The sequence below is a fragment of the Vanacampus margaritifer genome, chromosome 17, assembly GCF_051991255.1.
Source record: "Vanacampus margaritifer isolate UIUO_Vmar chromosome 17, RoL_Vmar_1.0, whole genome shotgun sequence".
Classification (NCBI taxonomy): Eukaryota; Metazoa; Chordata; class Actinopteri; order Syngnathiformes; family Syngnathidae; genus Vanacampus; species Vanacampus margaritifer.
Genome location: NC_135448.1, coordinates 19560274 through 19586512, shown reverse-complemented (window position 1 = coordinate 19586512; position 26239 = coordinate 19560274). Strand labels below are relative to the sequence as shown.

The window sequence follows — 26239 nt, the reverse complement described above, 5'->3', positions numbered from 1 at the left end:
AAAAAAAAAAGTAGTAGAGACGAGTTTGCGCACGCGCGCGTTTGTGTGTATTTTTAAAGGTTACTAATGTTTTAGTCAAGTCATCTTGACAAAAATACATGTGGCTCTTACGCAATGTGAGCGTTTTTTTATAGGTCAAAATGCTTTTGGACTATTTCTCATTTTTACTGGATTAGCCTGTACATGTGTTTTATGGGGGGTGCATTTTTTCTGCCCATTTCAATTTTACAAAGTCAGATTTAAAAATAAAAAAAAATATCCAATGAATGCCTGCAATGATTATAAATATAAATGCTTGTTTTAATACAAACAATTTAACACTTTTTTTTTTTTACAAATGTGAGTAGTATAATATTCTATTGTTATTTTTAAAGATTTTTAAGTTGACTATTTCACAAAAGTTTAAATGTAAAATATTTCAATATAAATTTATTATAGGCCTAAGCATAATATATTAGGTTAATTTAGGATTTTTATCTATTAAGTTAAGTTATAATTTTACATACAAGAAGGTCATCTTTTGGTGAATTTGTCCTCTGCGATTAAAACCAGAGCAGAAAGAGATAAAAACTGGGGTGGGGGGTGGATGCATTTCAAGATTTGAATTAGATTTTAATTCATTCAAAAATGATAATTATGTTTAAATAATTTAATGAAGAAAAAAAGGGCCAAAAAAAGTATGCAAACTAACCAAGGTACAATTGTACTAAAAAATCCAAATGACCCCCTTTTGGGGACTTTTAATTTTTGGAGGTCCTGCTGTGTATTTGTGTGGTCATCCTTTTGACCAACAGTGATGACATCAGGAAAATAATCGGGGAACCAATGATCATGTGACCTGGCCCCGCCCTCCGTCTGTCTGTGCTCCATTGGCCCAGCCGCCTCTGACGTCAGAGCCCAGCAGGAACCGATGAGGACTCGGGAGTGAGCTCCAGAGACAAAGAACGGATGAGGCGACCTCTGGTGGCCATTGCAGTAAGTTACAAGACTGAATTTTTTTTTTTGATTTGTAATTTTTGCAGACAGCAGAGAAAAATATCGCAACAAACTATGTGATGTAGACGACGCATGCGCAAAACATTAAATATAATCGCAAACCTTCCTCTCCAGTGAAAAGACGTCGCATTTGTCGCACTTCTTCCAGCCGGCGTGATGGTGAACCTCAAGAGACATTCAATCAACAGCGCCTCTACTGGTCGCAGCGAAGGACTGCATTTCATTTTGCATTGTTTTGTCATCCATCAGCGATTTATTGGGCCAATATGTGCATTCAAACAAGCACAATCAGCAAAGTTAAAGCAATTTTAATGCTTTCAGACTGAAATCCCTACTTTTGAAGAAAAAAAAAAAACGGGCTCCTTGCATCTTTCAAATGTCCATATAGCTACCAGAATCGTAGGGAAAATTTAATATTGACCCCAAACGTTAAAATATCACTGGAAAGTCCATTCCTACCGTAGGTAAGGAGGTTTGAACCCTTACAAAGTTTTGGAAATTAAACCCATTAACAGAACAAAGATTTCGACACATTAACAATTCCTTTCTTCTTCATGAATTCATTTAGAAAAATAATTTGAAAAAGTCCAACGACTCACAGCTCGGAAGAAAGAATCTGTGTTGGTTTGGTTGGCACGTGTTGTGCTCATGTCCAAACAGCAGACGTAGCGTATGTACAGGAAGGAAGCGCGGCAAACGCAAATGGCGCTCGGGTTGCTTGCACGCCGTTCAGCTGGAGTTTGCGTTCCTCCAAATAATGACGTCATGATGGCCTAGCGTTTGAGAAAAGTGTCAACTTTTAATGGGGATGGCAAGCACTCCTCGGCACGGGACCGCTTTTTTCGCCGGCGTGCCTCCTCATGTGCATGAGCAGATGGCGCTTGCGTGTGAACTTGTTCCCGCAAACGGAACACGTGAAGGGCTTCTCGCCCGTGTGCGTCCTCATGTGCGCCATCAAAACGCACTTGAGGGAGAACCGGTTCCCGCACACGGTGCAGGGGAAGGGCTTGACGCCCGTGTGCGTGCGGGAGTGCGCCGCCAAGTGCGAGCGCTGGCTGAAGCCTCGGCCGCACACCGAGCAGCCGAAGGGTTTCTCTCCCGTGTGACTTCGCATGTGCGACAGCAAGTGCTCGCGGCGGCCGAAGGTCTTGCCGCACACGGAGCAGCTGAAGGGTTTCTCCCCCGTGTGGATCTTCATGTGGCGGCTGATCTCGTAGCGGTACTTGAAGCGTTTGCTGCAGGTGGCGCAGGCGAAGGGTTTCTCGCCCGTGTGGCCTCGGATGTGTCGGATGAAGCTGTCCTTGCGGCTGAAGCTTTTGCTGCAGAAGGAGCAGGCGAAGGTCTGCTCGCCTTTGGACGGCGGGCCGAGGGCGGCCGCTCGGCCCCTTTCCTCGCTGCCGTCCGTTTCGTTGCATTCCGACGCCGTGTCGTCCTCGCGCTCCCACGCCGCCGCCGCCGCCGCCGCCGCCGAGTGACCGTGCGCTCGGGCTCCCTCGCCTTCCGTCCTGTGATTCGGGCTGGCAAAGAGGTGGACAATTTCCCGTCAATTTCCATGCCAAGGTGACCGCCTAACATCCAAAACTACAAAAAAAAATGAAGAATTACTCTGGAAAGCTATCATGAAATCAACATTTTCCACAAATCAATTTGTTTTGTTTTTAATGTTGTCCAAAAATAATATTTCATTTGTGCGCTAAAAATGAAGCATTTTCCTGAATTGAAGTGGGCTGCCTGCCGTCTTGACACTCTACTGCCCTCTGCTGTCCAAACAAATTGACGTCAAAGTGCCCTCCGATTGCCAACGTGTCAAGTGAGCAAAGCCCGAAAACGGGCCAGGTCTGTCGTTTGCATTTCTTTTTGAATTGGGGTGAAAGTAGCACCAATTCATCCGCTTAATTTTTATTTCACAAACACAACATGAATTACTAGGGAAGGCACATCTTACTGCGAAGATGATTATTTTTGCCTTGAAAATAAGTTTAAGAACAGATCAACTCAAGAACTATTGAAGAAGTGAAACTGGGTTTGTAACTTTGAAAATCTCAAAGTGGAGCACACTGACGTTAAGGTACAAAGAGGCCGTCCGCTATTATAGTCTCTGTGACAACCAACCCTTCCCCGGGATGGTTGTCACGCATTATGGGTTGTTTCCCCACAATGTTATTTGAATGAGTAAGTCAACCGGATCAAATGAGAAAGTTGAATTGCATTGACAAACGTGCAACTTGATGACTCGTAACATCAAATGAAGACAGAACATGAGCAGGAAACGTGACTTTGGGCCAACTGATTGGACTGAAAAACCTCAACAACAAATCAAGAAGGTCAAAAGACAAAAACAAACAAACTTTGACTTCTTTCGGGACTTGGCAAATTTTGCGCAATTGTTACTAAAGCTCCAGAGTTTGAGTGAAGTTGCTGGATGCTGAGGACGGGACGGGACGGGACAGGACGTACACTTCAACTGGTCCAACCCGCGGTCCCTCCCAGTCCATTTGCTGCAAATTTCTTGACATCAGTTTTTGTTTCTTCTTGTCTTAGTTTCAGTCCGTCCATCCAAACCTTCATTCAACCTGAAAATAAAAAAACAATTGAGACGGAGATCTTTTTGTTTTTGTTTTTGGAAAGCGGATAGCACTGGGATCCATCCTTCCTACAAGCCGGCTAGCTGTCCTTGCTCCGCCTTCTTCTTCTCCGGCGTGTCAGCGAGGCCGCAAGTTGACGGCACCTTTCGTTTTTGGCCTTCTTTCCTGCGAGTCGTCAGTTCTTCCGGGGTCGCCGGCCTCAATCCAGATGGCGCGGAAGGCCCCGGAAGAGGCGTGCACGGTTCTGCGCTGGGTTCTGCGCTGGGTTCCGCGCTGGGTTCTGCCGTCAAAAGCGCCGTCTGGTGGAGCATCTCCGGGTTGAAGGGATAAATTCCGCTGGCCCGGAATCCCGCCCGAATGTTGTCCGGGGTGAGCGCGAGAGGGAAGGCCGCCGCCACCAATTTGGGGACGTCAAAGATGCTCATGGTTTTGCCGGCATGCTTCAGCATCCAGGCGGCGGAGGCGGCGTGGACGTGCGCCTTCAACACGGCCAGGTTGAAGGGCTGCAGGCGGCGCGAGCACGGCGGAGGGAAGGACATCAGCACCACGCCGTTCTGCTTGGCGTACTCCAGGCCGTCCAGCGACAGGTGCGAGCTGCGCTTGTCGAACAGCAGCAGCCGCGGCGTCTCCCGGCTGCATCTGGCGTGACGCACAAAATGCTCGAGGAAGGCCACAAAGTGCTCCTCCTCCATCCAGCCGCGGGGATTTGCCGCTCCCGCGCTCCCGTCGGGGGCGCCGAGCAAGAAATGCCGCTGGAACCTGTGGCACGGGAAGATGAAGAAAGGCGGGATCTTGGTCCCGGAGGCGGAGATGGCGCAGGAAAGCGTGACCAGGGTTGGGTTCTGTACGGAGCGGCCGAGTTGGTCGTAGTCTCTGCGGCTGACGATCCGGTCGGGCTCGTGGGCGGTGCCGATTCCCGCCTCGTCCATGCTCCACATGGATTCGGGCTCCAACTTGTACAGGGTCAGCACCTCCTCCAAGATGGCCACGAAACGGCCCGCGTTGAGCTCGCCGGCGGCCTCCGAGGTCCTGACGGGAAGCGACGGGTTTCTCTTGAGAAAAGCCGACAACCAGTCCGCCCCCGCCATTTGATTTTGGGCCCAGTTTTTGCGGAGCGCCACGTTGTTGCGCAGCGCAAATGCGTAGGCCAGTTTGCGGACTTGAGTGGGCGAGATGGAAAAATAGATATCGGCGGCGGCGATGACGTATTCCGCCAGCTGACGCTCTTGCTCCGGACTGAAAACCAGCCGGCTTTTGACGTAGCCGACCGGCAGGGACGGGCGCGGCGCATCGCCGGCGATTTCCTGCAGGTTGATTTTGGAGCAATATCTTGCCAGGGTTCTGTAGTTGATGTGCGACTTTTTGGCGGTGCTCCGGATGGACTTGTTGTTTAACTTCACCTCCCTGACTGCCCTCATCATGACATCGGCGGGAGTCAGGCCCTTCTTGGTCTTGCGTCTACACTTCCTGTCCGTCTTTCTTCAGTTCAAAACAAGAAAGAAGAAGAGAGAAAGGAATCTCACCATGCATGATTTGCAAACATCGGGTCCAAGTATCGAGTGTAAAAACAAAGAGAACTATTTTGCTAACAATCTCAACTCCTCCTTTTAGGGCAGCCATTGTTTTGTTACGCACCAAAAACTTTGAGGGAAAATCCTGAGGAGCTGAAAAACGCAAAAAAAAGTTGTCTCACCTCAAATTTGACAATCTAAGAGGCAGACTAAGGAAGTGAGTTCTGTCTGTTGACACGTTCATGCCACAATTTGAGAGACAGCGCCCTCTGGTGGCAAGATATGAGTGTGACCAACAACCTGTTTTGACAACCAACTTTTTCATACTCTTAATGAAGTTGACGTGAAGGTGGTTTGCGCTGAACGATTGAACTATTCGATACAGCAATTGATGTAACATGCCTATGATTGTGTACATGTTAGATGCATGGCAAAAAAAAAAGATTCTTTAAGTGTTTTGTTGCCTTTTTGTGGCATGCATCTGCAATGACAAATGTTAGCAGATGTTTGCTACAGTGCTGAGTTCCGTTGTATTTAAGTTCCCTTTCAAACAGCCACCTTTGCTTTTGTAACATTTCCTGCAGGTGCAAAACATTTTGCAACCCTACCTGAGCTCTGACCACTGAGCCTCGTCTTCCTCGTCTTCACTCTTCACGTGGAACTTGGTGATGTCGGCCTCGTGCAGAAGCAGCCGGCCCGTTTGCTCTTTGAGATGGGGCGACTCGGGCCGGTCCTCGTCCCCGGGCTCGTCCTCCTCTTTGACGTGGGACGACTCGGCCTCCTGCTGGCACTCGGGAGGAGCATCTTCTTCTCCACTTGGCCGCGCGCCTTCTGGACACAAACGCGAGACATCATTTTGGACTCGTTGTGGAAAAAAGTGACCAATAATGAGTACCTTGACTGAAATGTTGGTTGGAGCCATTAGCAAGCTTGCAACCCAATTGACTTGCATCACAAAACAATGTACGTATATATTTGACCCAAAATAATGTTGGAATGACAACAACACAAAGTTTATGTTTGCGTCCTGCTGTGTTTACAATCGCAAGCATTTTTAAATGCCACTCTCGAGAAGCTAAAAGACTTCCGCAAAGGAAAAAGCAGCAGTTCTTCTGTGAAACCTTCTGGATGTGCCACCCTTGCTCCTCGATGCATACAATGTGACAAGAGTTTTAGGGCTACTTTGAGGCGTCCCTTCCCTCAGAATTTCAACCCGTATTGGTTTATTGGTGGATATTTTGAAGTGAAACTTGTCAGCCAATTGGAGAAGGGCTTCCTGAAGGAGCAGAGAAAAGATAAAAGTTGAGGGGATGTTTGAAAAGGATCAAGTTTTGTGACCCTTGAGCAAAACTGGTGATGATGTGAGCGTAGCAAATGTCGCAACCTGTCGCGTCGAAGCCTCCCGCGGGCTCGCGAGCGTCCAGCAGCTGACGTTGGCGCTCGATTTCCTCTTTGGACCGACAAAGTTCCTCCTCGTACTCGGCGATGGTGCTTTCGAACAGTCCAAAGATTTCTTCCACGGCGGCATTGAGTCGCTCGTTCACCAAAGCCCTCAGCAGTCGGACTTTACACATTTCCAAACGAGACGAGTTTGCCCTCGCCTCCACTGGCTTCTTATGCTATTGCTAACTTCCGGAATTGACCACTCAGCGACTAGCAGCTAGCAGGCTAGGCTAGCGAGCGAAACAAGGTTGACTTAGAGACCGACTCGGAGCACATTAAACTCTGGCGTTTGCTTGGTTGTCAACGCCGTAAATGCAGAAAGACTAAATGTTGGCGATTTGGAGCTCGCAGCTCGTCGACATGTTTTTTATTGCGTCAAAAACCAAAACAAAGGAAATCTCAGTTCCATTTCCGATTGTGTTTTTTTTATGACTTGTGGGCTTTATACTGCCACCTAGCGCATCGGTGATTTTGTGTGGGTGCTTTGATTAAGGTAGGCCTATTTGTTTTTATTTGATCATATTGAGTGTTTTACTAAATGTTTTCTGAATATTTTCTGTCTGTTTTTATGAGTATTTTTAATGAGAAAAAATATTCGGCAAACTGAGGGAAATATAGCATCAAATAGAAAAAGATTCCCTAAAAACAAAGCCCCCAAATCAATTGGTGAGAAAAACAGGATTTTTTGGGGGGTCCAAGTGAATACAATATGCTTCCGTAGATTACATGCTCACATTTTAGATTTTTTTTTATGTATGACCTTCACTGTAAACTGTAAAAATTTCAACATACATAGTGTTCATATAAACCTTTTACTTTGTACAAATATTACTGTAGCAGAACTGGACTATATTTCTTACTTACCACATAAAACATTTAATCTTCTGTTCAAGGTATTTGAATTCCTCCTCAATGCCGTTTGTTTTTGTAATGTTTCTCACTCATCAAAGTGTAGTGAACGACATTGGCTCCAATGAAATACTGGAACAGAGACCGCTTGCATCATTTGCCTTTCGCCGCATATGCTGCTTTCATTCAGTTTCCATGTATTTTGGATGGTTGTTTTTCTTGTCGTTGGCCACATTCTTTAAAAAAAAAGAAAGAAAGAAAGATGGCTACAGACTCCTCGTTTTGAACAACCCTGGCCACAGCGCTTGCTTGGAAATGCGATGTTTGCCCACCTGGGGGCAGTATAGTTCAGAAAAGCAGAGCAGCAGTTCTGTTTGTTGTTTCTGGTGAGGATCAAGAAGATGTGCCTGCGAGTCGAGCGCAGAGCAACGAGACGCATTCCTCACCTTCAACTGTTCAACACGCTTTCTCTCGCAAGGTCACAACAAGTTGTAGCGTCCAAAATGAGCGCGAGGAAGCCAAAATGGCGAGCGGCTTCACAACCTGCGCCCCGCACTCGTGTCTCTTCAGCTGGCACCTGCGAGCGAAGCGTTGGCAGCGCTCGGCGCAGCCGTAGGGTTTCTCGCCGGCGTGCACCCTCATGTGGTCTTGTGTTTGTCCTTGATCAAACAAAGTGCATTCGTTTTGTCTCACAAACAATCATTAAAAAGAAAAATTGTGGAATCAAAACATGTTTTATCAGTAACAACAACAAGATGAAATTAAAAAATGCAACCATCAACAATGTCGTCAATGATTCCATGTGACGGGAATTTGCTTCCTGAAAAGTTGAGCAGTCAAGTCATCAAGGTGCGAGTGGAAGTGGCGTGAGAAGTGAAGCGCAGCCGCTCCTTCGCCGAGGATGTTGCGCAACGGCGGCGGATCAACGTCAACATTTCTGCCGCCGGTCAGCTTCGACCGCCGCGGCCCACGGTGAGAGCCAGCACCTGCTGCCGGTAGTCGTTCCAAATCGGACCTTCCGGAATCTTCATCATGAGCGTGGTCAGATAGCGGGCGAAGCTCTTCACCTCCTCCTCGTGGCTGGAGAGCGAGGGGGCGTGTCCGGCTCGCTGATGATCGGCTCCCGTCAAAATCTGGAACGCACACACCAAAAAAAAAAACACAATTCACAAACGGCACATGGGATGCCACGCACATGGGAGGCAAACCAGCGTTGTTTGGGCAAAATCCCTCTTACCACCGGTTCTAAACAGGGGGCGGAGTCACAAGTCCTCCAATCGCTTCTTACAACTCAATAGAATATTCAGGAGGGATTTTCACTTGCAACAGTTTGCGTTCCAAAACAATGAAAGCACGTTGCACGAGTTGGGTTTCCATTCACTCATTTTTATTGGAATTTTCAAGAAATTCAAAAAATCAAACTGAATGGAAACGCTAGAAATTCGATAAAGGGCCCCAAAAAGTGTTTCCGCTTCGGAGGTAGATTTTGAAGCGTATGGAAAAAAAAAAGGAAAATGCTCATTTTGGCCGTGACAAAAGCAAACTCGTAGCACGTCATCATCTTCTTCTTCTTTGAAATGACTGGTGGATCACATCTCTTAATGGTGCATAGCGCCACCTACAGCGACGGAGGCCCCTCGATATTCGCAAAAGAACAACGGATGGAAACGGGCAGAAGTCCGTTTTTGTGCATTTCCAGTCAATTTGCTTCCAAAATTCCAAACAATTGGATGGAAACCCGACGAGCGGCAGGCTGATCGATCGGCAAAAGCGCCGAACGAGCGCGTCACCTGTGAAAGCAGCTCATCGGCGCTCACACGGACGGCGGCGGCGGCATCCCGGCTGTTCTGCCGGCCAGCCACCCCCCCACCCTCCGCTCCCTTATGGTCAGCAACCGTGCTGGTGGTCGGCACCGCATCGTCCGCTTCGCTGTCCGATGCATTTGACGGCGGCTGCGGATGCGATCGTCTTTTGGGGGACGTCTTGGAAGATGGGAACTAAAACACAAACATTGAAATCAAGGTATGAATATAAACTTTTTTGGGGGGGGGGATAAAAGCTCCTCATTTGGAGTTGTCCTGAGGTTTGAGGATTCTCACCTGGTACGTTGCTCTGCCGCGCCTCTTCTTGATATGCGGCCGCAGGTACGCAAAGCTGTTCAGAATCCAATGCTCCGTCGCCGTCAGCTGCTCGTCGGCCTGCTCCGAGCGCCGGCTGTTGAGCTTGACGAAGCGAGTCCGGTAATTCTTCAGGAAGCCCATGACTTGCTTGTCTACAAAAAAAAAAACAACACACACGTCAACAATCGGATCGACATCCTGACACCACAAGAGTACACAAATTCAGTGCTTTCCAAACCTTTTGACGTTTGTGCACAACCAAAACATGTTCTCCAAAAGTGGAATGCAAAAACACATTCATGAAATGAAAAGTATTGGATTTCATTTCCTTGATTTCAGCATGTCTTGATGAGGCGTTGTCTTCTTTTTAGCACAAATTCAAAACAAAAACGGCGTCTTAAGATCTACACGGACAAAATAGGAATGAAAATTAGACAGTGGGAAATTTGTGCAAAAAAAGCGGGAACGCTCATAGCGGAATGCGGACGTCAATTGAAAGGTAAATGATGTGAAAATGACAACGCACGAATTGTAGTTGAAAGATAACGAGAACACTCGAACCCGGGAAGTTTGGAAGCAAGTTCACCGCTGTAAATCGGAACTTCTAAGTGGGATTATTGATATCATAAATAATAACGAAGAATCCGAAACACATAATCAAGACAATTGCTGCCTTTGTGACGCGAAAGTGAAGAAGACGTTGCAACTCACACGTGGGCACGCGCCGGCCCTTGTCTTGAAATTTCTCTTTCACAAACTTCTTGACCACGGCTCGTTTGCTGTTGACGTCCTTAAAGTCGTCCAAAAAGGTGTCGTAGAACATGGGGTACTCCTCAAAAAAGGCGGCCATCGTTTCCTTGTCGGCCATCGTCCAAGCAAAGCAGGAGGAGCTCTTCCTTTTGTCGGCCTCGCCGAAGGTGGAGGAGGACGAGTCGTCCAGCAGCTCGACGGCGCCGGGGACGTCCGCCGCGTCCTCCCAAACGGAAGCCGGCTCTTCCCGGCCGTCCAAGTGGGCGCTCCTGGCCTTCCTCTTGCCGCTTCCGTCCGTCTGGCCTGGCGTGACGATGATGATCAAAAATGGGTGCTGAGATGTCACGGAGCGGCGAATGCTTGTGAACGTTGCCGGCGGCGACCGCCTCCGCATGTGCACGTGCTCGCTGGCGTGTTCGACGCTCGCCCGTTATCGACCAACGTTTTCGACATGCAACGCTTACGACTCAAGAAAGCCGGGGGGGCCTCATTTCATTTATCAAGCGTACTTTTCTGCGCAGGTTTTCACTTTTAGAAACGAGGCCCCTGGTCCGGATCAAGGAGTTGCGGGAAATTTGACACCAATTTCCGAGCTGCCTTTTATTTCCAAAATTCTGGAAAAAATGTAAGCTGAAATTTTTCTTGGATGAACAGAACATGACGGAGGTCTTCCGGTCCTGCTCAGAGCTTTGCGTAGCATCCTGCTGGCGAACGCCACCCGGAGAGCGTCTTGTTTTCTCGGAGCCGACGGCAGCGTTCCAAATGGCGGCGCACGGTACCGTCTCGGCTCGTTTGCAGCACCAGGTGGCCAGAAGTGGTTCAGATCCAGACATTTTTGTGTCGGACTTGCCGGAGTCCTGTTCTGTCCCACTGTCTTATGGTGTTCCACAGGGTTGACTTCTGGGGCCTCTGCCGTTTTCGTTGCGTCCCATGTTTAGAAAACTCGCCCTCTCCTTTCACTGCTATGCAGACGACGGCCAGATCTGCGTCCCGCTGAGCAGAACGGGAGCCGTTCTCATTAAGGCCACTTTTGTCCTGTCTGGAGGAAATCGAGGCCTGGAATTGGATAGCACCGAATTTCTTGATTTTCAATGAAAAGAAAAGACCAGTTCTGGCGTTTGGTCCCAGTGGCCGCCCTGCCGACTTGGGGGACCCCCTGGCGCCTTTTCTAAAGCCAACCGTCTCCAACTTGGGTTTTACTTTGGACAGTGATTTGAAATTGGACTTCCCTGAAATTGGTCCAAAATGCTGCAACTTGCTTGCTAAGTAAAGCTCGCAGGACGGAGCAAATCTCTCCACTCATGGCCTCCCTTCCATGACTTGCAGTACATTTTAAATTTGATTTTCAGTTTTGCCCCACCTTTACCTCCGTGAGCTCCTCGACCCCGACACATCTGCCTGGTGCCGCAGGTCAGCAGACCAGACGCTACTGGAGGTCCAGACTAGAGGACGAAGCAGAGGCTCGCTTTGGAACAATCTTCACAACACGTTTGGTTTTTGGGCTTTCGACTCAGCATTGTTTTAGCGTTCTGTTATTGAGTTGGTTTTAAGCTATTCATTGATTGTTTTGACTCTTTTGGTTTCTGCATGTCTGATTTTGATTCCATCTACAGCATTTTGTGGGCAGCCATGTTTGTTTTAGAGTAATAAAGAAATCAAGTTGAACTGGGCATTGGCAAATAAAAAAGATCTTTGGCAAAAACTCTTACAACTGTTTAAAAATGCCTCAAATGGTTTGGCAAACACGTGATTTTGAACACGCTCAAGATGTCATCGCGTCAAGGGAAAGTGCGAACACGTCTGCAACCTTTTACGAACCTTGACGAGGCCCCAAATTTGCAACGTTCGCAAGCATTCGCCGTTCAGTGAGATGCAGATTTACAATCAAGTTAAAAGAAGCAATTATGCATGTGGAGTGTTCGTGTGCCTCACCTGGAAACTCTGCCAGCAGCTCCAACTGCTCTCGCACGTGCGGCGCCTCCTCGTCTTTCTTTTCTTCTTTAACACGTGCGAGCGCCGCTTCACGCTGCTGCTCTGGCACAACAGCTTGTAGAATAAGAACACGTGCTTTCAATTCATACTTAACAGTTCTCAGCGTGCGTATTCTGATTGCGCAGTGAAAGGAATCATAGTTAATAATTAGCCAATATCATTTAGTATCAGTACATTTGTTATTTGGGAAGTGCGTATGAAACTGGAGGTATCGACAAGCACAACAGTAAAAAACCAACACATTCAGAAGAAAAAATAGCTTATCTGAAGACTTATGTGGCTCACCGGGAAAGTTGGAGTGCTCCTCATCATCATCCTCTTCTACCTCCTTTTTTACGTAGTGTTGCTCGGGTTCATGCTGCTGCTGCTCACAGGGATTGTCTTGAAAAACACAACAACACATGCTTGGGTGAACTCATAGTTGCAGTTCATAACATCCAGGGATGCAACAAGTTACATTCAAGACTTTTGAAGCAAGTTGTTCAAACGTGCTTCTACTAGTACTGCAGTCAAACAAAACAATCGAGCTGAGATTCGAGTGTAGCTGATTTCACCCAACCACAACAAACCTGCTTGCTGTATCCGAACGTCAACTGAAGGCTTCAAAATGGCGTCCAGCAGTTTTCGTTGTCGCTCGATCTCCTCTTTCGATCGACAAAGTTCCTCCTCGTACTCCGCGACGGTGGTTTCGACCGCCACAAGAATTTCTTCAACAGCAGCACTGAGTCGCTGATTCACCAAAGCTCTCAGCATCTGGACTTTACACATGCTGTTTTCTTCAGACAATAACAACACTTCGCTGGCGAACTTCTGCGTCTGCTTTTGTTCGCAGCTTACAAACTTGGACTTTTGAGTTTGAACGAAAGCAAATAACCTAAGCCTTTTTTTTCTTTTCTTTTTTACTAAATGTAATTTGACGAGGATACCGCAACACTAGCTTAAAAAAATCAAGATTCGCCCTCTCTTCCCTAATAAAAATAATATAAAACGAGCAAACCACAGAACCTTCTGAAAAATACAAGGTTATCCTTTTTCAACGTTTCTCCACTTTTTGCGCTGTTGTGTATCTGCGCTAATTTATTTTTATTGATTTTTTTTAAAAAACTATGAACGGATTTTGCATTCGACGGCTGCCATCTTGTTTATCTTCTTCTTCGTGGCTTAATGTCAATCTTGAACGAGGAAGACTCTGGCGGTGTTGTTACCCAATCTGCACACGCAACCCAATCTGCACACGCAACCCAATCTGACAGCAAGCAAGCGTGGCTCGACGTGGTACCTTAAAGGTTGACTCAGATCAGTGCTGGAGAAAAAAAGAAAAGGAAAAAGTGCCGGAGATGGATCACTCCTGAATACTTTATCGCCACTGTCGCCATCTCCTGGTCAATATGAGAAATGCTTGTTTTCAGATTTCTGTCATTCGTAATTCTTTATTAATGAATAATGACGCTTTTGTAATTCTATTATTGGTCAATCTTTTCACGTTTGTGATGTTAAATCATATTAGTATTAATGAATCCATACACGATGTTCCTTCTGGCAATCTTCCTATGTTGTTTTGATACATGCAAAGAAAAAAACTTTACTGTTGCCAAGTTGATGTAATTTTTTTACATGAATTACAGCAAACACTCAACACATTAGAAAAACAAATCATACGTGAGTTCTGTGCTTACCTGTCGAGTCTCCAAAACATTTACAATCAGCAAACGAAAAATTGCTGATTAAAATGTTTTTGTTTTGACTAAGTACCTAATTCACATCGACACAAGATGACGCCAAAGTAAAACTTTTCCTACTAACAAATAATTATTTTACACAATCGGGTCAAACTGTAAATTGTTTTATTTGACACATTTGCATGGGTTGACCATCTGCTGATGGTTCTTACAAGTTATTGTTCCTGGAAATCTCTTGCAATAAGTCTCGGGTCGTCCGCGGACATTCGAGCGCATAGCAAAGTGGTCGAGGTGCGACGTCAGCGTCACGTGGACACCAAAAGGAGAAGGTGAGGATGAAGAGGAGGAGGAGAAAGCGAGGATGAAGGTGGGAAGGAGGAGTGCGCGTTAGGTTCGTCCTGGTCTTGAAGAAGACTTCATAGTTTCTTTTCAAACTACTCTTTGAAAACTACGTTAACAGTGCGTGTCTGGCTTTTAAACTCCACCTGCAGGTGTGTGCGTGCGTGTGCGTGTGCGTGCATACAGCATCATCCCCCTTACGTCACAAGAGTCCAGTGCATATTTTTTTTTTTATCTTGCTTGTTTGTTTTTGCTTGTGTGAGTTTTCCTTGGTTCATGGCTCTGCGTGTGTGCGTGCCATTGATTTTCACAGGACGCTGGGGTTCCTAAAGTTGTGTCCTGCAAAGCGAGCCTGGTCTCCCAACTCCTCCTCGATCCTGCACACAAGAAGAAGTTTGAGTTGAGAAGAAAAGTGCATTCTGGGAATTGTGGTGCTGATGATGTCGCCAGGTGTGGCCTGGTCAGACCAATTAGCATTCGGTGGCTAATGCTGAAAGGAAGTCTGAACTGGATCTGATTGCTTGGCCTTCCTCACCCTCAATCTTCCTCCTCCTCCTCCTCCTCACCCTCAAAGGATTGTGGCTGTGCACTCACCTCATGAGCTGGTTGTATTTGGCCAACCTTTCGGACCTGCAGGGGGCGCCGGTCTTTATCTGCAACGCGCACAAGTCAACTTTAAAAGCTATTGATGTTTGTGTGCGCGTGTGTGTGTGTGTGTGCGTGTGCGTACTTGTCCGGTGCACAGTCCGACCACCAGGTCTGCGATGAAGGTGTCCTCGGTCTCCCCGGACCGATGGCTGACCATGACGCCCCAGCCGTTGGTCTGAGCCAGTTTGCACCTGCAGGGTGTTAGAGATTATATCGCTCTTAATATGACAAGAAAAATACACTAATCTGTCACTAATGTCTTACAAATGCAATGATGCCATCTAGTGGCAGAAAAATGACCTTAACACAAATCAATATCACACTCATTTTTTACAGTACAGTACATCTTTTTAATTTTAACTCAATTTGAAGAATTATGAAATTACTGTATCAATGACTAAAAGATGCTGCCATATTTCTATTAGTTTCATATTTTTTTCCACTTTTGCGTTAACAAGAGTATGAAAAAAAAAGATTGTACATTTAGAACGCATATAAAATGTGTGATTAATCGTGAGTTAACTATTGAAGTCATGCAATGAATTGCAATTAAAAATGTAATCTCCTGACACCCCAACTGTAAATCCTTCACTCTGGAGCGAAAGCACAATTTGAAAGCCGAAGACAAATTTGAAAGCCTGATTTGAGTCGCGTACGCTTGAATGGCTTCGGTGACGGAGCCGATCTGGTTGACTTTGAGCAGCAGGCAGTTGCAGGCGCGTTCCTCGGCCGCCTTCTCGATGCGCTTGGGATTGGTCACCGTCAGGTCGTCGCCCACCACCTGGATGCCCACGCGGGCCGTCAGACGGGACCAGGCCTCCCAGTCGTCCTGGTCAAACGGGTCCTCGATTGACACCACTGGTGGAGGAGAGAGGGTGGAGACGCGTGACCACAGGGCGGGCGGCGAGTCGCGGCGGCGAGTCGCGGCGGCGTGCGTGCGGGCGGCGAGTCGCGGCGGCGAGTCACGGCGGCGTGCGTGCGGGCGGTGAGTCGCGGCGGCGTGCGTGCGGGCGGCGAGTCGCGGCGGCGTGCGTGCGTGCGTGCGTGCGGGCGGCGAGTCGCGGCGGCGAGTCGCGGCGGCGAGTCACGGTGTGCGTGCGTGCGGGCGGCGAGTCGCGGCGGCGTGCGTGCGTGCGTGCGTGCGTGCGTGCGTGCGTGCGTGCGTGCGTGCGTGCGGGCGGCAAGTCGCGACGGCGTGCGGGCGTGCGTGCAGGCGGGCCACCCACCCGGGTAGTTGTTGACGAAGCCCTGATAGATGTCGGCCAGCTCCTCGGCGCTGATATGGCGCTCGGCGTCCGGCGGCGACTTGAAGTCCAGGTCGTACTTGCCCTCGCGGTAGAACTCGGAGGCGGCCACGTCCATGCCCACCACCACCTTGTCCGTGAAGCCCGCCTTCTCAATGGCCGTCTGAAGGAGGTCCAGAGCTGGCAAGGAAGACGGGGGAGGAACGTCACGGTCATCATCGCTATGGTCGATGACATCATCGCGCTCGCCGTCCTTCCTCCTCACCCTCGCTGTTCTCCAGGATGTTGGGTGCAAAGCCTCCCTCGTCTCCCACGTTGGTGGCGTCCTGTCCGTACTTCTGCTGGATGACGCCCTTCAGCGTGTGGTACAGCTCCGAGCCTATCCTCAAGGCCTCCCTTCGCCAACAAACACCGCATCAGACGCCGGGTTCGACAAGCCGTTGGGCAAAAGCCCGGCTCGAAAGTCTTACTTGAAGGACTCGGCGCCCACGGGAAGCACCATGAACTCCTGCATGGCCAATTTGTTTCCGGCGTGAGAACCTCCGTTGATCACGTTGAACGCCTGCGCACAACCACACGCGCCGTCGGTAGGCGAGGAAGAGGAGGGTGAGGTTAGGAATGAGGATGAAGAGCAAGCGAGAATCCAAAGCAGTCTGGCATTTGCTGTCCAAGAGGCGTAAAAAAAAAAACATGACCAAAAGAATAAGAGAAAAGAAAGATGAAAAAAAGGAGAAAACGAAGAGAAAATCAAAAAGAAGAGAAAGAAAAGAAAAAAGCAATAAGAGAAAAAAGAGAGAAGAGAAAAAAGGAGGCAAAACTGGTTCTCAGATGAAAAAGGAAAAAACACTGAATTTCGGGGGGGCTCAGCAAACGGGCACCCGAATACACAACAAACAGCGACTCCAATACTTGCACATGTCAACTATTGAAGAGGATGAAGAGGAAGTGAGGAAGAGGAGAGATGACGACAAGGAGTTAGAGGAGGAAGAAGAGAAGGAAGAAAGGAGGAGAAGGATTAAAGAGAGGGAAGGAAGAGAAAGTGAAAGAAGGAGAAACGAAGAGGAGGAGGATGATGAAGAGGAGGAGGAGGGGGCGAATGACGAAGACCAAATCTTGTGTCCGTGTTTCTGCCGAGCCATTTTTGTGACTCACGGGCACGGGCAAGACCATTTCGGTGTTTCCAGCCAGGTCGGCGATGTGTCTGTAGAGGGGGACGTCCTTGTGGGCGGCGCCCGCCTTGCACACGGCCAATGACACGCCCAGGATGGCGTTGGCACCAAACTGAGCTGCGGGCCAATCACATGACAGGAAGTCATTTGCCACCTTCCGTTCCCCCCCCCCCCCCCCAAAAAAAAATGCACTTTGTCTACTTACATTTGTTTTCTGTGCCGTCCATCTCAATCATCACGTTGTCCAGCTGCTCTTGTTCCACCACGCTGATGCCCTACACACACACACACACACACACACACACACACACACACACACACACACACACACACACACACACACACACACACACACACACACACGCACACACACACACACACACACACACACACACACACACACACACACATCAATATTTGTGACCAGGCTTGCAAATATTGGACGTCACCAAACTCACAGAGGCGATAAGTGCAGGACCCAGCGTGTCGTTGATGTGTCCGACGGCCTTCAGGACGCCTGAAGTGCACACGGAGGAAGAAAAAAAAAAGAAGTCACAAAATGCTTGAAGGAAACAATTGAAAGCTCGTTTGTGACGGGGATCAATAGAAAGACTGTAGGCAATCGAGGCTCGTGGCTGCCCCCTGTGGCTGTCGTGTTGAAGTGCGCCCGCTCACCTTTCCCCTTGTATCTGCTCTTGTCGCCGTCTCGGAGCTCCAAGGCTTCGTAGATGCCCGTCGACGCGCCGCTGGGAACCGCCGCACGGAAAACGCCTGCCACGGCATCAGGAGACAAAAAAAAGAGGAAAAAAAGGACGAGACCAGTTATTGCAGTGCCGGGATGATATCAGTTGGTGGCGCTAATGCACCTTAAAGCTGCTGTGTCAACAGAACCACAGAAATAGAACAAGGAAGGACAGTACATTAGGTACAGTTGAATTTTGTGCTTACATTCCCCTCACATCTATGCTAACATCCATGAGCCTGTCTATTGCATTCTGCATTATACGTTAGCATTAAGCTATAATGTTGATTTTAGCGGTCGTTGTCAGTTTTACGGTGCGGGCCTGCGGGCGAGGTTTGGTTGACCTTTGTCTGTGCGGAGGTCCACCTCCACTGTGGGATTCCCTCGGGAGTCCAGGATCTCCCTGGCCACGATGCTGACGATGGACATCCTGCGCAGGAAGAGACCGGAACAGACGTCAGGTTTGCGAGCAAACGGTCACAATGACGTGATCATGTTGACCGTTTGGAGCCCGACCGGTCAACATTTTCGTCATGGATGGTGTCCGGACAAAAGCGAAATACGTTTGTATTATTTATGAATGCAAATGTGATGAGAGGTCAATAAACAAACATACACGAGTCATCAGCCAATCACAGGCCACAGTTCGACAAACAATGCCACCAGATAACGCCAAAGCACTACTTGTCTAAGTGGAGCTTCTCAACTCACTTCCACATTGTTCCTTGCCACCTGATCACGGCAAAGCACTACTTTTATTGCTTTGGTAGTACAAAACAGTGAATGAAGACGTGCTATAAGAAGCAAGCGTGTGTGTTTTCCCAACTCGTTACTTTTCCAGGTAGGCAAAGCTGCAACAAGAAGCGCTTCAATGTCTTTAGGTGGGACACTTGATGGACATTTGGAGCTTGAGACGAGCAAACCAGCGTCACAATTGGACGGTCGAGTCTCCAGGGGGGTCGTTAGGTGCGTGCGTGCCCGTTTTTTTTTTTGGGGGGGGGTTATCTTGCTCTGTTTGAGGCCCCGCCCTGCAGCACTGCAGCCGTTTGAAGAAAAAGAACATTGCGTCCACATCTTCTTGCATTTGTTAGGGCCCGGTGGATGAGGCAAAAAAAAACAAAAAAACATGGAGGTCAAAATGTCAAATGCATATTTTACGATTCTGAATTGGCAAAAAAAAAAAAAACGTTTTTTGTTTTTTTGTACTCAGGCCAAAGCAATAAAAGTAGTGCTTTGGCACCGCAAACTTATTACTTTTAATTTAGTCACGTGAGGTTTGCAAAGCACTGATGACATCATTTTCAGCATCCAGCAGGGGGCGGTGCTGCCCCCTAAAATGGATGAAAATCATCCGCTCCATTCTCATTTCACCAACACAATAAATCAAATGCCGTGTTGAGGCTAGCGGGGGCACATGGAGCATTTTATTTCCTTTTTTAGTTGCCCTTTAACAGAAGGGTAGAAGAAGAAGAAGAGGCAGAGAAAGCCCCCAACTCAACCCCAGTTGTTCTGTGGGTTAAAGTAGCAATTGTTTGGAGGTTTACAATTATTGTAACATTTATGCTAATTTCTGATAGCCCGCGTATGGAGTTTTGCATTATATGTTAGCATCAAGCTCACTGAATTTCATGAGACAAAAGTTGTATGACATCTTTGGTGGTAAAATCTACACCGTTTTGTGTGTTTTCACTACAGTCAACTCCAGCTTGAAGCAAGCACACTGTGCCTCTTTTTTTTTTTATTTAGAAGTCTTTGTTTTGTTTCCTCAAAGTGATGTTATTGGATAGTCTCCCATTCGTTGACAGCGCGAGGGGCCTCCCCTGAGTGCGCCCTAATATTGTCTGCGCGAATCCACTCCAAAATCTCTCCCCTTGGCTTCGCTTGCTCGCCCCTCCCCTTGCTGAGCACGTTGGCGCGAGTTACGTAAGGCCGCGTGAAGCGAGCGAGGGAGGACCGTGAAGGCATCACGCCACACCTTCCTCCTTGCACACACTGCAGTGCGCGCCGCAAAGCACAGGCAGCCTGCTGCAATGCATCCTGGGTAAGTCAGCACGTCGTCACAAGGCACATTTTGCACACACTGACATTTTTATTTTATTTTATTATTATTATTTGACAGCGCGTGACGTGTGTGTGTGTTTTAATCCGGCACACACGCACAATAATGAAGGCGGATTAAGAAAAATGAGAGACATGCAGGAGAAAATGGAGCCAGATATAAATAATTAAACAGGCTAGTTTGGATACAGAAGCACGCACGCACACACACACACGCTGAAAGGAAGTCACGTCATTGACTTGATTGCATTTATTTCAAGTGGACGACCATCAACGCTTATTTTAACACCATCTGATCAATTTATTGATTTGACCATTTGGCATCCAGCACTACGCATCAACAACACACTAAGAGCAGATCACAAACACACAAACACACAAACACACACCTGACAACCGTTTAACATGAATGCACTGGAGACCTAACACACACACACACACATTTGGCAAAGTAGAAATCCAAATAGAATTGAGAATTCGGGGAGAAATCCTTCACACATTCCAGCTGCTGCCAAAATAATGTTAACGCACATACTCACGCGCACACAATGCACATTCATAACACACAACTACACACACCTTCACTACAGCCAAGTAGATACATAACAACACGCATACACTTGATAAAAATAATGCGTAAACACGCGCACACGCGCACACAATTTGACTACAGACAAGATGCATGTCAGCACGCACATGAAAAACAGGACATGGACGGCGTTGTTACCTGCCGTGTGCGTCGTGCTCGTCTTGGCGAGAGGCTGAGATGCTTGTGGAGCACCAGAAGCATCCAGAGAGGAAAACAGGACGGGAGGAGGGGGAGGAGGAGGGGGGCACAGTGACAGTGGGGGGTGGATGACTATAAGGAGGAGGGTGTGATGATGGAGGGATAAAGCTGAGGTGCAGAGGAGGTAAAAATAGAGCGGAGGGTGGGGGGGGGTTACTCCGCAGTGGGGTTCACTCCATTTGTGTTACATAATCCTTCCTCCGGCAGACATGAGGCTCCTTCCGTGAAAAACAATAACTGCACCCGTCAAGGTGCTGCTAATGCTAATGCTAGCACAAAGCTGTGTGTGTGTGTGTGTGTGTGCACTTTTATTTCGTTTTCTAAACCTAAAACAGGAAAACGTACATGCTGTGTATTTAAATCAACTGCATAACTCTGCCATACTGAAGTCTATTTAGCTTAATGCTAACAAACGACACAAAATGCCTTAGACAGGCTAACGAGTGGGTTTGTGCAATTCGAACCCTTGAAGCAGCCAGATTAGTAGTGAGGGCCAAATCGAAGCTGTGTTTTGGTACGTACCGGGACCCAGGCAGGTCGCGCTCCTTCATCTGTCTCAGAATCAGGATGTCACGTGACAGTTGCTTTTCGCGTTCCATTCCGCCTCCAAACGTCACATTGTTTCAACAAGTGCCTTTTCTAAAATCCAATCAAATCCGACCATTGCACTATATTAAAATGTCTTAAATCTGAAATAAACCCAACCTAAGTATACTTCGCATGTAAAATTGCCCTGCTGATTCATTGCACTGCATGACAAAATGTCAACATTCTCGTGAACGCTTTGAACGCGGCGGTTGGTTTAGTGGTCACGCCCAGTTGTGTCAATTAGGTGATGACCGACAGCCAATAGTTGGTTTCCTTATTGGGGAGCTGGCAACACTGAGCTACTGTTTGATTGGAATATTTTACACTTGGCCACCAGGCGTCGCTGAGGGGAGACGTTTCGAACGTTCCCAAAGATCGATTCTTTTTGTGAATCAATCGTTTCAAATGATCGTTTTAATGTTCCATAATCTAACATCCCTAACAATAACAGCAAGTTAAAAAAAATAAATTAAAAAAACACACACATATAATGAAATAAATCATATAATCAAATAAATAAGGTGAACGACGTGCGCGTCCACGTGAAAAGTCGCCATATGAACGAGCACGATTAGTATCCGGGTACTTTAGGTTCCTGGCGGTATTAGTGCGCACGCGCGTGAGTCTGACCACCTGTTGGAGCCTCTTATAATCAGGTAATTGCTCCCTCTCGCCAGGTTGTATTACAGAAGTATAAACCTCGAACTTCCACTCGAATTATTTGTGGCAAACGCTGAAACTGTCTAATTTGTTCCCCAAAGCAGGATGAATCCAGCAAGCAGCTCAGACGATGCAAGCATGCCAGGTAACGTCAAGTCAACTTTGAATAGACGAAAAAGTGCCACATAAGTTTTCAAAGTGTTTCGTCTGCAATGATGTCGGCTTCGCGGGAGCGGCAGAAGATTCTAAAAAGGCTTCGGCCTAACGTTTGCATTTAGATTCAGAAAACACACCAAACGGTTTTTGTGTTGTTATGACTCATTTACTGATTTGTTCGTTGTTTGAGGTTAGGGTCATTCTCAGGTAATAGACGGTAGCAGGTGGAAGCGTTTGTTAGCTTAGTTCATCTCAAATATTAGCCGGTGCCAAATGTTTTTACGCTGCAGTGCTACTTAAGTCGATGTCAGGTAATAGACAGTACCACGTGTTTATATGCCTGCCACTTGGGTCGATGTCAGGTCATAGACGGTACCAACACACACGCAATCACGGCTCTCCGATTTTAACATTTCAAGCCTCACATTTTAAAATGACATCAAAATTATTGTTATTATTGTAAGTTTTTTCATATCAGGAATTGCAAACTTTTTTCTTTTTTTTTTTAAAAGTAGTAGTTAAGCAATAAGCAGACTTTTGTGACCTTCCCCAGCTGGGTTGATGACATGATGATTATAAAAATGTCATATTTGTCTTCTCAAGACCATTTTTTTTAATATAGTCAATGTAACATTCCCACATGTTCAGATGTTTATTGAGCGTCATGAGGTGTAATTGAAATTCACTCCGAAATTAAATATATGCATATGCCGTTAATCTTCATGTATTTTCTATACAAATTTTTTTTTTAATTTACGTTATCATTTAACAGTATGTTTTTAATTAAATGAATTCAAATTAAATACTATATAATTCTGAGAATTGCTCACAGTTTTGTGTAGTTAATCAAATATTCGGGATCTCGCTATGAAGTTGAGGATCTGGTGAGAATGTGTACCTAATAAAGTGTCCTGTTAGTTGAGCGTATTGTCTCGTGTTGTCAGCTCACGACACGGCGACTGCAGCTGCAGCAGCAGGCGGCGGATTGTACTGTGAGGCTTACGAGGGGTCTTACCCCCTGGAGGAGGGCGTGGAGAAGCCCACCTCCTACCACTTCAGCCAGCAGATGATGGAGGGTTCGAATCTGAAAATCGACAACAATGAAGTGAAAAGGCTTGTGTGGATCTTGTGATTTTTTTTTTCTTTTTCTCCTGCCTCTACACCCCCCCCCCACCCCCGCAGAGCCCAACATGCAGGAGGCGCCCCCGTCGCAGTACAGCCCCTTCATCCTGGTGTCCAACCTGCGGGCTCACCTTTACGTGGCGCTGGAGAAGAACGGCTGGCTGCAGAGGCGCATCGAGGAGCTGGAGGAGGAGCGCAACTTCCTGCGCTGTCAGCTGGACCGCCTCATCGTCGGCGTGCGGGGGCTGGAGGGTGAGGAGGCGGGGGGCGGGGGCGGGGGCTCGTCACACCCACATGCTCGGCATCGTCATGCGTTTTTATCCATTCTTGGGCCTTTATTTGTTTTATTGACAATTTGGTCACTACTGAAAGCAGTTTTGTGCACTTTACTACTGACATAATTCAACGTTGTAAATCTACGCACCAAAATTGCTTAAAAAGCTTCATGCTAACAGAAATTAGCATCCATGCTACGGTAATTGTGCACATGCAAACCGTGTTTTGAATAATGTTTTAGTTTTTTAGTATCTATTTTTTCTAAAGTGAAAAAAAAAAAAAAAAGAAATTGTAATTTTTGAGAAGGAAACAAATTGTTGATGTGTGCCTTAATCCCCAGAGTGGTGCGGGGGCTCTCAGCGCGGTGCCAAAGTCCAGCCTGCCAACCCCGCTAGCCCCCCCTCACCCATGACCACCCGCTCCGGAATGACCCTGAAACGCCTGCAAGGACCCGCAGCGCGCCTCCATCATGGGACCGCCATCCCAGGTGAGGGAAAAAAAAATATATATCTTTTTGAGGCTCTATTGATGTATGACACCTTTTACGGCCTTGCAGTCAAGCAGGAGTTTCACCTGGAGGAGGAAAACTTCTACACTGACGAGGAGTTCCTGGAGGAGGAGGAGGAGGACGACGAAGACGAAGAGGAGGACGACTCTTCGCTGGAGGCCGGCGCCAAGAAGAAAGGCCGGGGGCGGGCCAGGGAGCCCCGGATGAAGATGAGGAGGATCTTCCGCATCACCCACGGCAGAGAGAGGCAGAGAGGTCAGAGGTCACTCAAGCAACCAAAGCGGCCACGCGAGCGTGATCCCATTGCACTTCAATTGCTAAAAAAATCATCGATTCATGGTGACAAGTTGCGGAGGCCGCTAATGTGGATCTTTTTTCTGATTTGTGTCAACCAAACGACTTGAACGCCCTCTCAGTCAAAGACCCGGACGGCGTTCTAATCCGCTACAAGAAGATCCTGACCACCTACCAGCGCGTGAGAAGCATGTCCAAAGCTTTCCAGATCCACGGGGTGGACCGCAACACCATGGCCTCCACCTCCCCCATCGCTGAGCTCCTGCTGGTGGCACCAGACAAGGTCACTCTCAGCAATCATCTTTTATTGAAATTATTTTCATACATGTTTTACAGAAATGGCATCCTGATTTTGGCTTTCATTCCCAATCTTAAAATGGCGGCCCTTACTGGTATCGGAAGCCTCCACGAGTACCGATACCTGAAAATGTTGGTCAATAAAATCCAAATCTAACATCCACATAAGCAGCTCAAAACAAAATATTCATTGCGGCCGTGAAAATCTGCATGTAGATTATAATCTCACCTCTAGATGACGCCAAAGCACTTTTCCCCCCCCCCTTATGTTCTAATGAACATCCTGACACTTCAGGTCATATGTTTCCCTAAAAAACAAGGAAATATTTTGACATCAGACATGGCTATGGCCTGAACATAAAAACGTGTTTTTTTTTTCAGCAAATGATGGACAACTGCTTCCTAAATAAAAATGTGTGAATTTGCTAATGCTAAACCACAAATATGTGCGGAGGAGAGGCGTCACTCAACATGCAAATGAGTTGCTACGCGATATTTTTCTTGTGAAGCAACAAAAAGTATGACCGATTGCCCGCCTTCCTTTGACTGCCGCAGGTGGAGGAAGTGGGCGAGTTTGAGGCGGTCAAGGAGAAGCTCCTGGACTACGCCAGGCGCTGCTACAAAATCATGGACGAGCAGACGCACGTCAAAGTTCAGAACATGAAGAAAAGTCACAAGCTGCTTCCCATCTCCTACCGCTTCAGAAACTGACCGGCGTCCCGCGGTTCTCTTACGTTTACACGTTGACCAGAAGACAAAAAAAAAAATCCTTCCACATGTTAACAGGAAGCTCCTTCATTTGTTTATTTATTTATTTATTTTCATGCCGATTTTGCACATATCTTCATCCGAGTTTTGTGGGGATAAATCCCAGATGAATGATCAGACGTGACCTCACTTTGAGATCCATTTTATTTATGCCTTTGAGTTTAGCACACTTAATTTGTTCATTCTAAGCAGTATTTAAGTTGTTCTGGTCAAACTAATAAAAGTTCTAGTTTTTGTAACAAGTGATAAGACTTTTTTTATTTTAACTAAGTGTTGGAGGAAAAAATCGTGGTTAGCTCAATTGTGGATTATCACTGGTTACTCAGATGTGTATTTTTTTTTCTTATATACAATTAAAAGTTTGACGCTAATAAAAGTTCTGTTAGAAATCCGAACTCAAATGGCACCGCTATAATTTTTTTTCGTTACTACAGCGTCACTCAGTGGACAAGGACAGTAGTGCGACCTGCGAAAACACTTCATTGGGGATTTTTTTTGATGTTCATTACATTAATTACGGCAAACACTCAACACATAAGAAAAACAAATCATACGTAAGTTCGATGCTTATTGAGTTTCCAAAACATTTACAATCAGTAAATGAAATAATTCAGTTTAAAATTACAGTAGTTTTGTTTTCGGCTACAGCCATCGCTAA

At 47.1% G+C, this 26239-nt stretch overlaps 5 protein-coding genes across 14 annotated transcripts; 1 reads left to right on the top strand and 4 right to left on the bottom strand.

Annotated features, from left to right (window-relative positions):
- Window positions 1-925: 925 nt before the first annotated feature.
- Window positions 926-3586, bottom strand: LOC144036970 (uncharacterized). Its single transcript, XM_077548026.1, has 2 exons — window positions 3454-3586; window positions 926-2513 (listed from the first exon to the last, which is right to left on the bottom strand). The coding sequence occupies exons 1-2, from the start codon at window positions 3510-3512 to the stop codon at window positions 1796-1798; spliced, it is 777 nt and encodes a 258-aa protein (XP_077404152.1). The 5' UTR covers window positions 3513-3586; the 3' UTR covers window positions 926-1795.
- Window positions 2639-7219, bottom strand: LOC144036962 (uncharacterized). 5 transcript variants are annotated; one of them, XM_077548006.1, is made up of 4 exons: window positions 6477-6622; window positions 5988-6368; window positions 5701-5923; window positions 2639-5060 (listed from the first exon to the last, which is right to left on the bottom strand). In XM_077548006.1, exons 2-4 carry the CDS (start codon window positions 6142-6144, stop codon window positions 3650-3652), a joined length of 1791 nt encoding a protein of 596 aa, XP_077404132.1. In that variant the 5' UTR covers window positions 6145-6368; window positions 6477-6622; the 3' UTR covers window positions 2639-3649. The 5 variants fall into 5 exon arrangements, with proteins under 5 accessions (XP_077404132.1, XP_077404129.1, XP_077404130.1 ...); XM_077548003.1 differs by lacking the exon at window positions 5988-6368 and having other exon boundaries at window positions 6477-7219; XM_077548004.1 differs by lacking the exon at window positions 5988-6368 and having other exon boundaries at window positions 5701-5920; window positions 6477-7219.
- Window positions 7220-8099: 880 nt separating this feature from the next.
- Window positions 8100-13924, bottom strand: LOC144036966 (uncharacterized). 2 transcript variants are annotated; one of them, XM_077548015.1, is made up of 7 exons: window positions 12816-13924; window positions 12532-12627; window positions 12187-12288; window positions 10216-10557; window positions 9484-9656; window positions 9175-9381; window positions 8100-8517 (listed from the first exon to the last, which is right to left on the bottom strand). In XM_077548015.1, the coding sequence occupies exons 1-7, from the start codon at window positions 13012-13014 to the stop codon at window positions 8332-8334; spliced, it is 1305 nt and encodes a 434-aa protein (XP_077404141.1). In that variant the 5' UTR covers window positions 13015-13924; the 3' UTR covers window positions 8100-8331. The 2 variants fall into 2 exon arrangements, with proteins under 2 accessions (XP_077404141.1, XP_077404140.1); XM_077548014.1 differs by having other exon boundaries at window positions 12187-12300; window positions 12816-13641.
- A 149-nt stretch (window positions 13925-14073) lies between these two features.
- LOC144036965 (gamma-enolase-like) lies at window positions 14074-21663 on the bottom strand. Of its 2 annotated transcripts, XM_077548012.1 has the most exons (14): window positions 21435-21663; window positions 20853-21020; window positions 18412-18497; window positions 18001-18096; window positions 17784-17842; window positions 17531-17600; window positions 17309-17442; window positions 16627-16718; window positions 16422-16552; window positions 16139-16336; window positions 15569-15770; window positions 14995-15103; window positions 14859-14917; window positions 14074-14641 (listed from the first exon to the last, which is right to left on the bottom strand). In XM_077548012.1, exons 1-14 carry the CDS (start codon window positions 21509-21511, stop codon window positions 14572-14574), a joined length of 1551 nt encoding a protein of 516 aa, XP_077404138.1. In that variant the 5' UTR covers window positions 21512-21663; the 3' UTR covers window positions 14074-14571. The 2 variants fall into 2 exon arrangements, with proteins under 2 accessions (XP_077404138.1, XP_077404139.1); XM_077548013.1 differs by lacking the exon at window positions 20853-21020.
- Window positions 20025-26043, top strand: LOC144036969 (coiled-coil domain-containing protein 106-like). Of its 4 annotated transcripts, none has more exons than XM_077548022.1 (8): window positions 20025-20108; window positions 22265-22305; window positions 23261-23392; window positions 23499-23690; window positions 24055-24201; window positions 24271-24477; window positions 24639-24799; window positions 25369-26043. In XM_077548022.1, the coding sequence occupies exons 1-8, from the start codon at window positions 20098-20100 to the stop codon at window positions 25522-25524; spliced, it is 1047 nt and encodes a 348-aa protein (XP_077404148.1). In that variant the 5' UTR covers window positions 20025-20097; the 3' UTR covers window positions 25525-26043. The 4 variants fall into 4 exon arrangements, with proteins under 4 accessions (XP_077404148.1, XP_077404147.1, XP_077404150.1 ...); XM_077548021.1 differs by having other exon boundaries at window positions 20036-20108; window positions 22262-22305; XM_077548024.1 differs by lacking the exon at window positions 20025-20108 and adding an exon at window positions 21793-22156 and having other exon boundaries at window positions 25369-26042.
- Window positions 26044-26239: the final 196 nt, after the last annotated feature.

What these genes read in the sequence shown, in the direction of transcription:
- LOC144036970 (XM_077548026.1), bottom strand. Translation starts at nt 3,512, where the DNA reads ATGTCAAGAAATTTGCAGCAAATGGACTGGGAGGGACCGCGGGTTGGA. An exon ending in CGGGTTGGACCAGTTGAAGT is followed by an intron (nt 2,514 to 3,453) that starts GTACGTCCTGTC and finishes CCTCTTTGCCAG; the next exon opens with CCCGAATCACAGGACGGAAG.
- LOC144036962 (XM_077548003.1), bottom strand. Translation starts at nt 6,666, where the DNA reads ATGTGTAAAGTCCGACTGCTGAGGGCTTTGGTGAACGAGCGACTCAAT. An exon ending in GGGAGGCTTCGACGCGACAG is followed by an intron (nt 5,924 to 6,476) that starts GTTGCGACATTT and finishes GTTTGTGTCCAG; the next exon opens with AAGGCGCGCGGCCAAGTGGA. An exon ending in GCTCAGTGGTCAGAGCTCAG is followed by an intron (nt 5,061 to 5,700) that starts GTAGGGTTGCAA and finishes TTTGAACTGAAG; the next exon opens with AAAGACGGACAGGAAGTGTA.
- LOC144036966 (XM_077548014.1), bottom strand. Translation starts at nt 13,014, where the DNA reads ATGTGTAAAGTCCAGATGCTGAGAGCTTTGGTGAATCAGCGACTCAGT. An exon ending in CGTTCGGATACAGCAAGCAG is followed by an intron (nt 12,628 to 12,815) that starts GTTTGTTGTGGT and finishes GTGTTTTTCAAG; the next exon opens with ACAATCCCTGTGAGCAGCAG. An exon ending in CCGATGAGCTGCTTTCACAG is followed by an intron (nt 8,518 to 9,174) that starts GTGACGCGCTCG and finishes TGTGCGTTCCAG; the next exon opens with ATTTTGACGGGAGCCGATCA.
- LOC144036969 (XM_077548021.1), top strand. An exon ending in CAGCCAGCAGATGATGGAGG is followed by an intron (nt 23,393 to 23,498) that starts GTTCGAATCTGA and finishes CCACCCCCGCAG; the next exon opens with AGCCCAACATGCAGGAGGCG. An exon ending in CGGCGTGCGGGGGCTGGAGG is followed by an intron (nt 23,691 to 24,054) that starts GTGAGGAGGCGG and finishes CTTAATCCCCAG; the next exon opens with AGTGGTGCGGGGGCTCTCAG.
- LOC144036965 (XM_077548012.1), bottom strand. Translation starts at nt 21,511, where the DNA reads ATGGAACGCGAAAAGCAACTGTCACGTGACATCCTGATTCTGAGACAG. An exon ending in GTCCTGCACTTATCGCCTCT is followed by an intron (nt 17,601 to 17,783) that starts GTGAGTTTGGTG and finishes GTGTGTGTGTAG; the next exon opens with GGCATCAGCGTGGTGGAACA. An exon ending in AAATGGTCTTGCCCGTGCCC is followed by an intron (nt 16,719 to 17,308) that starts GTGAGTCACAAA and finishes GGTTGTGCGCAG; the next exon opens with GCGTTCAACGTGATCAACGG.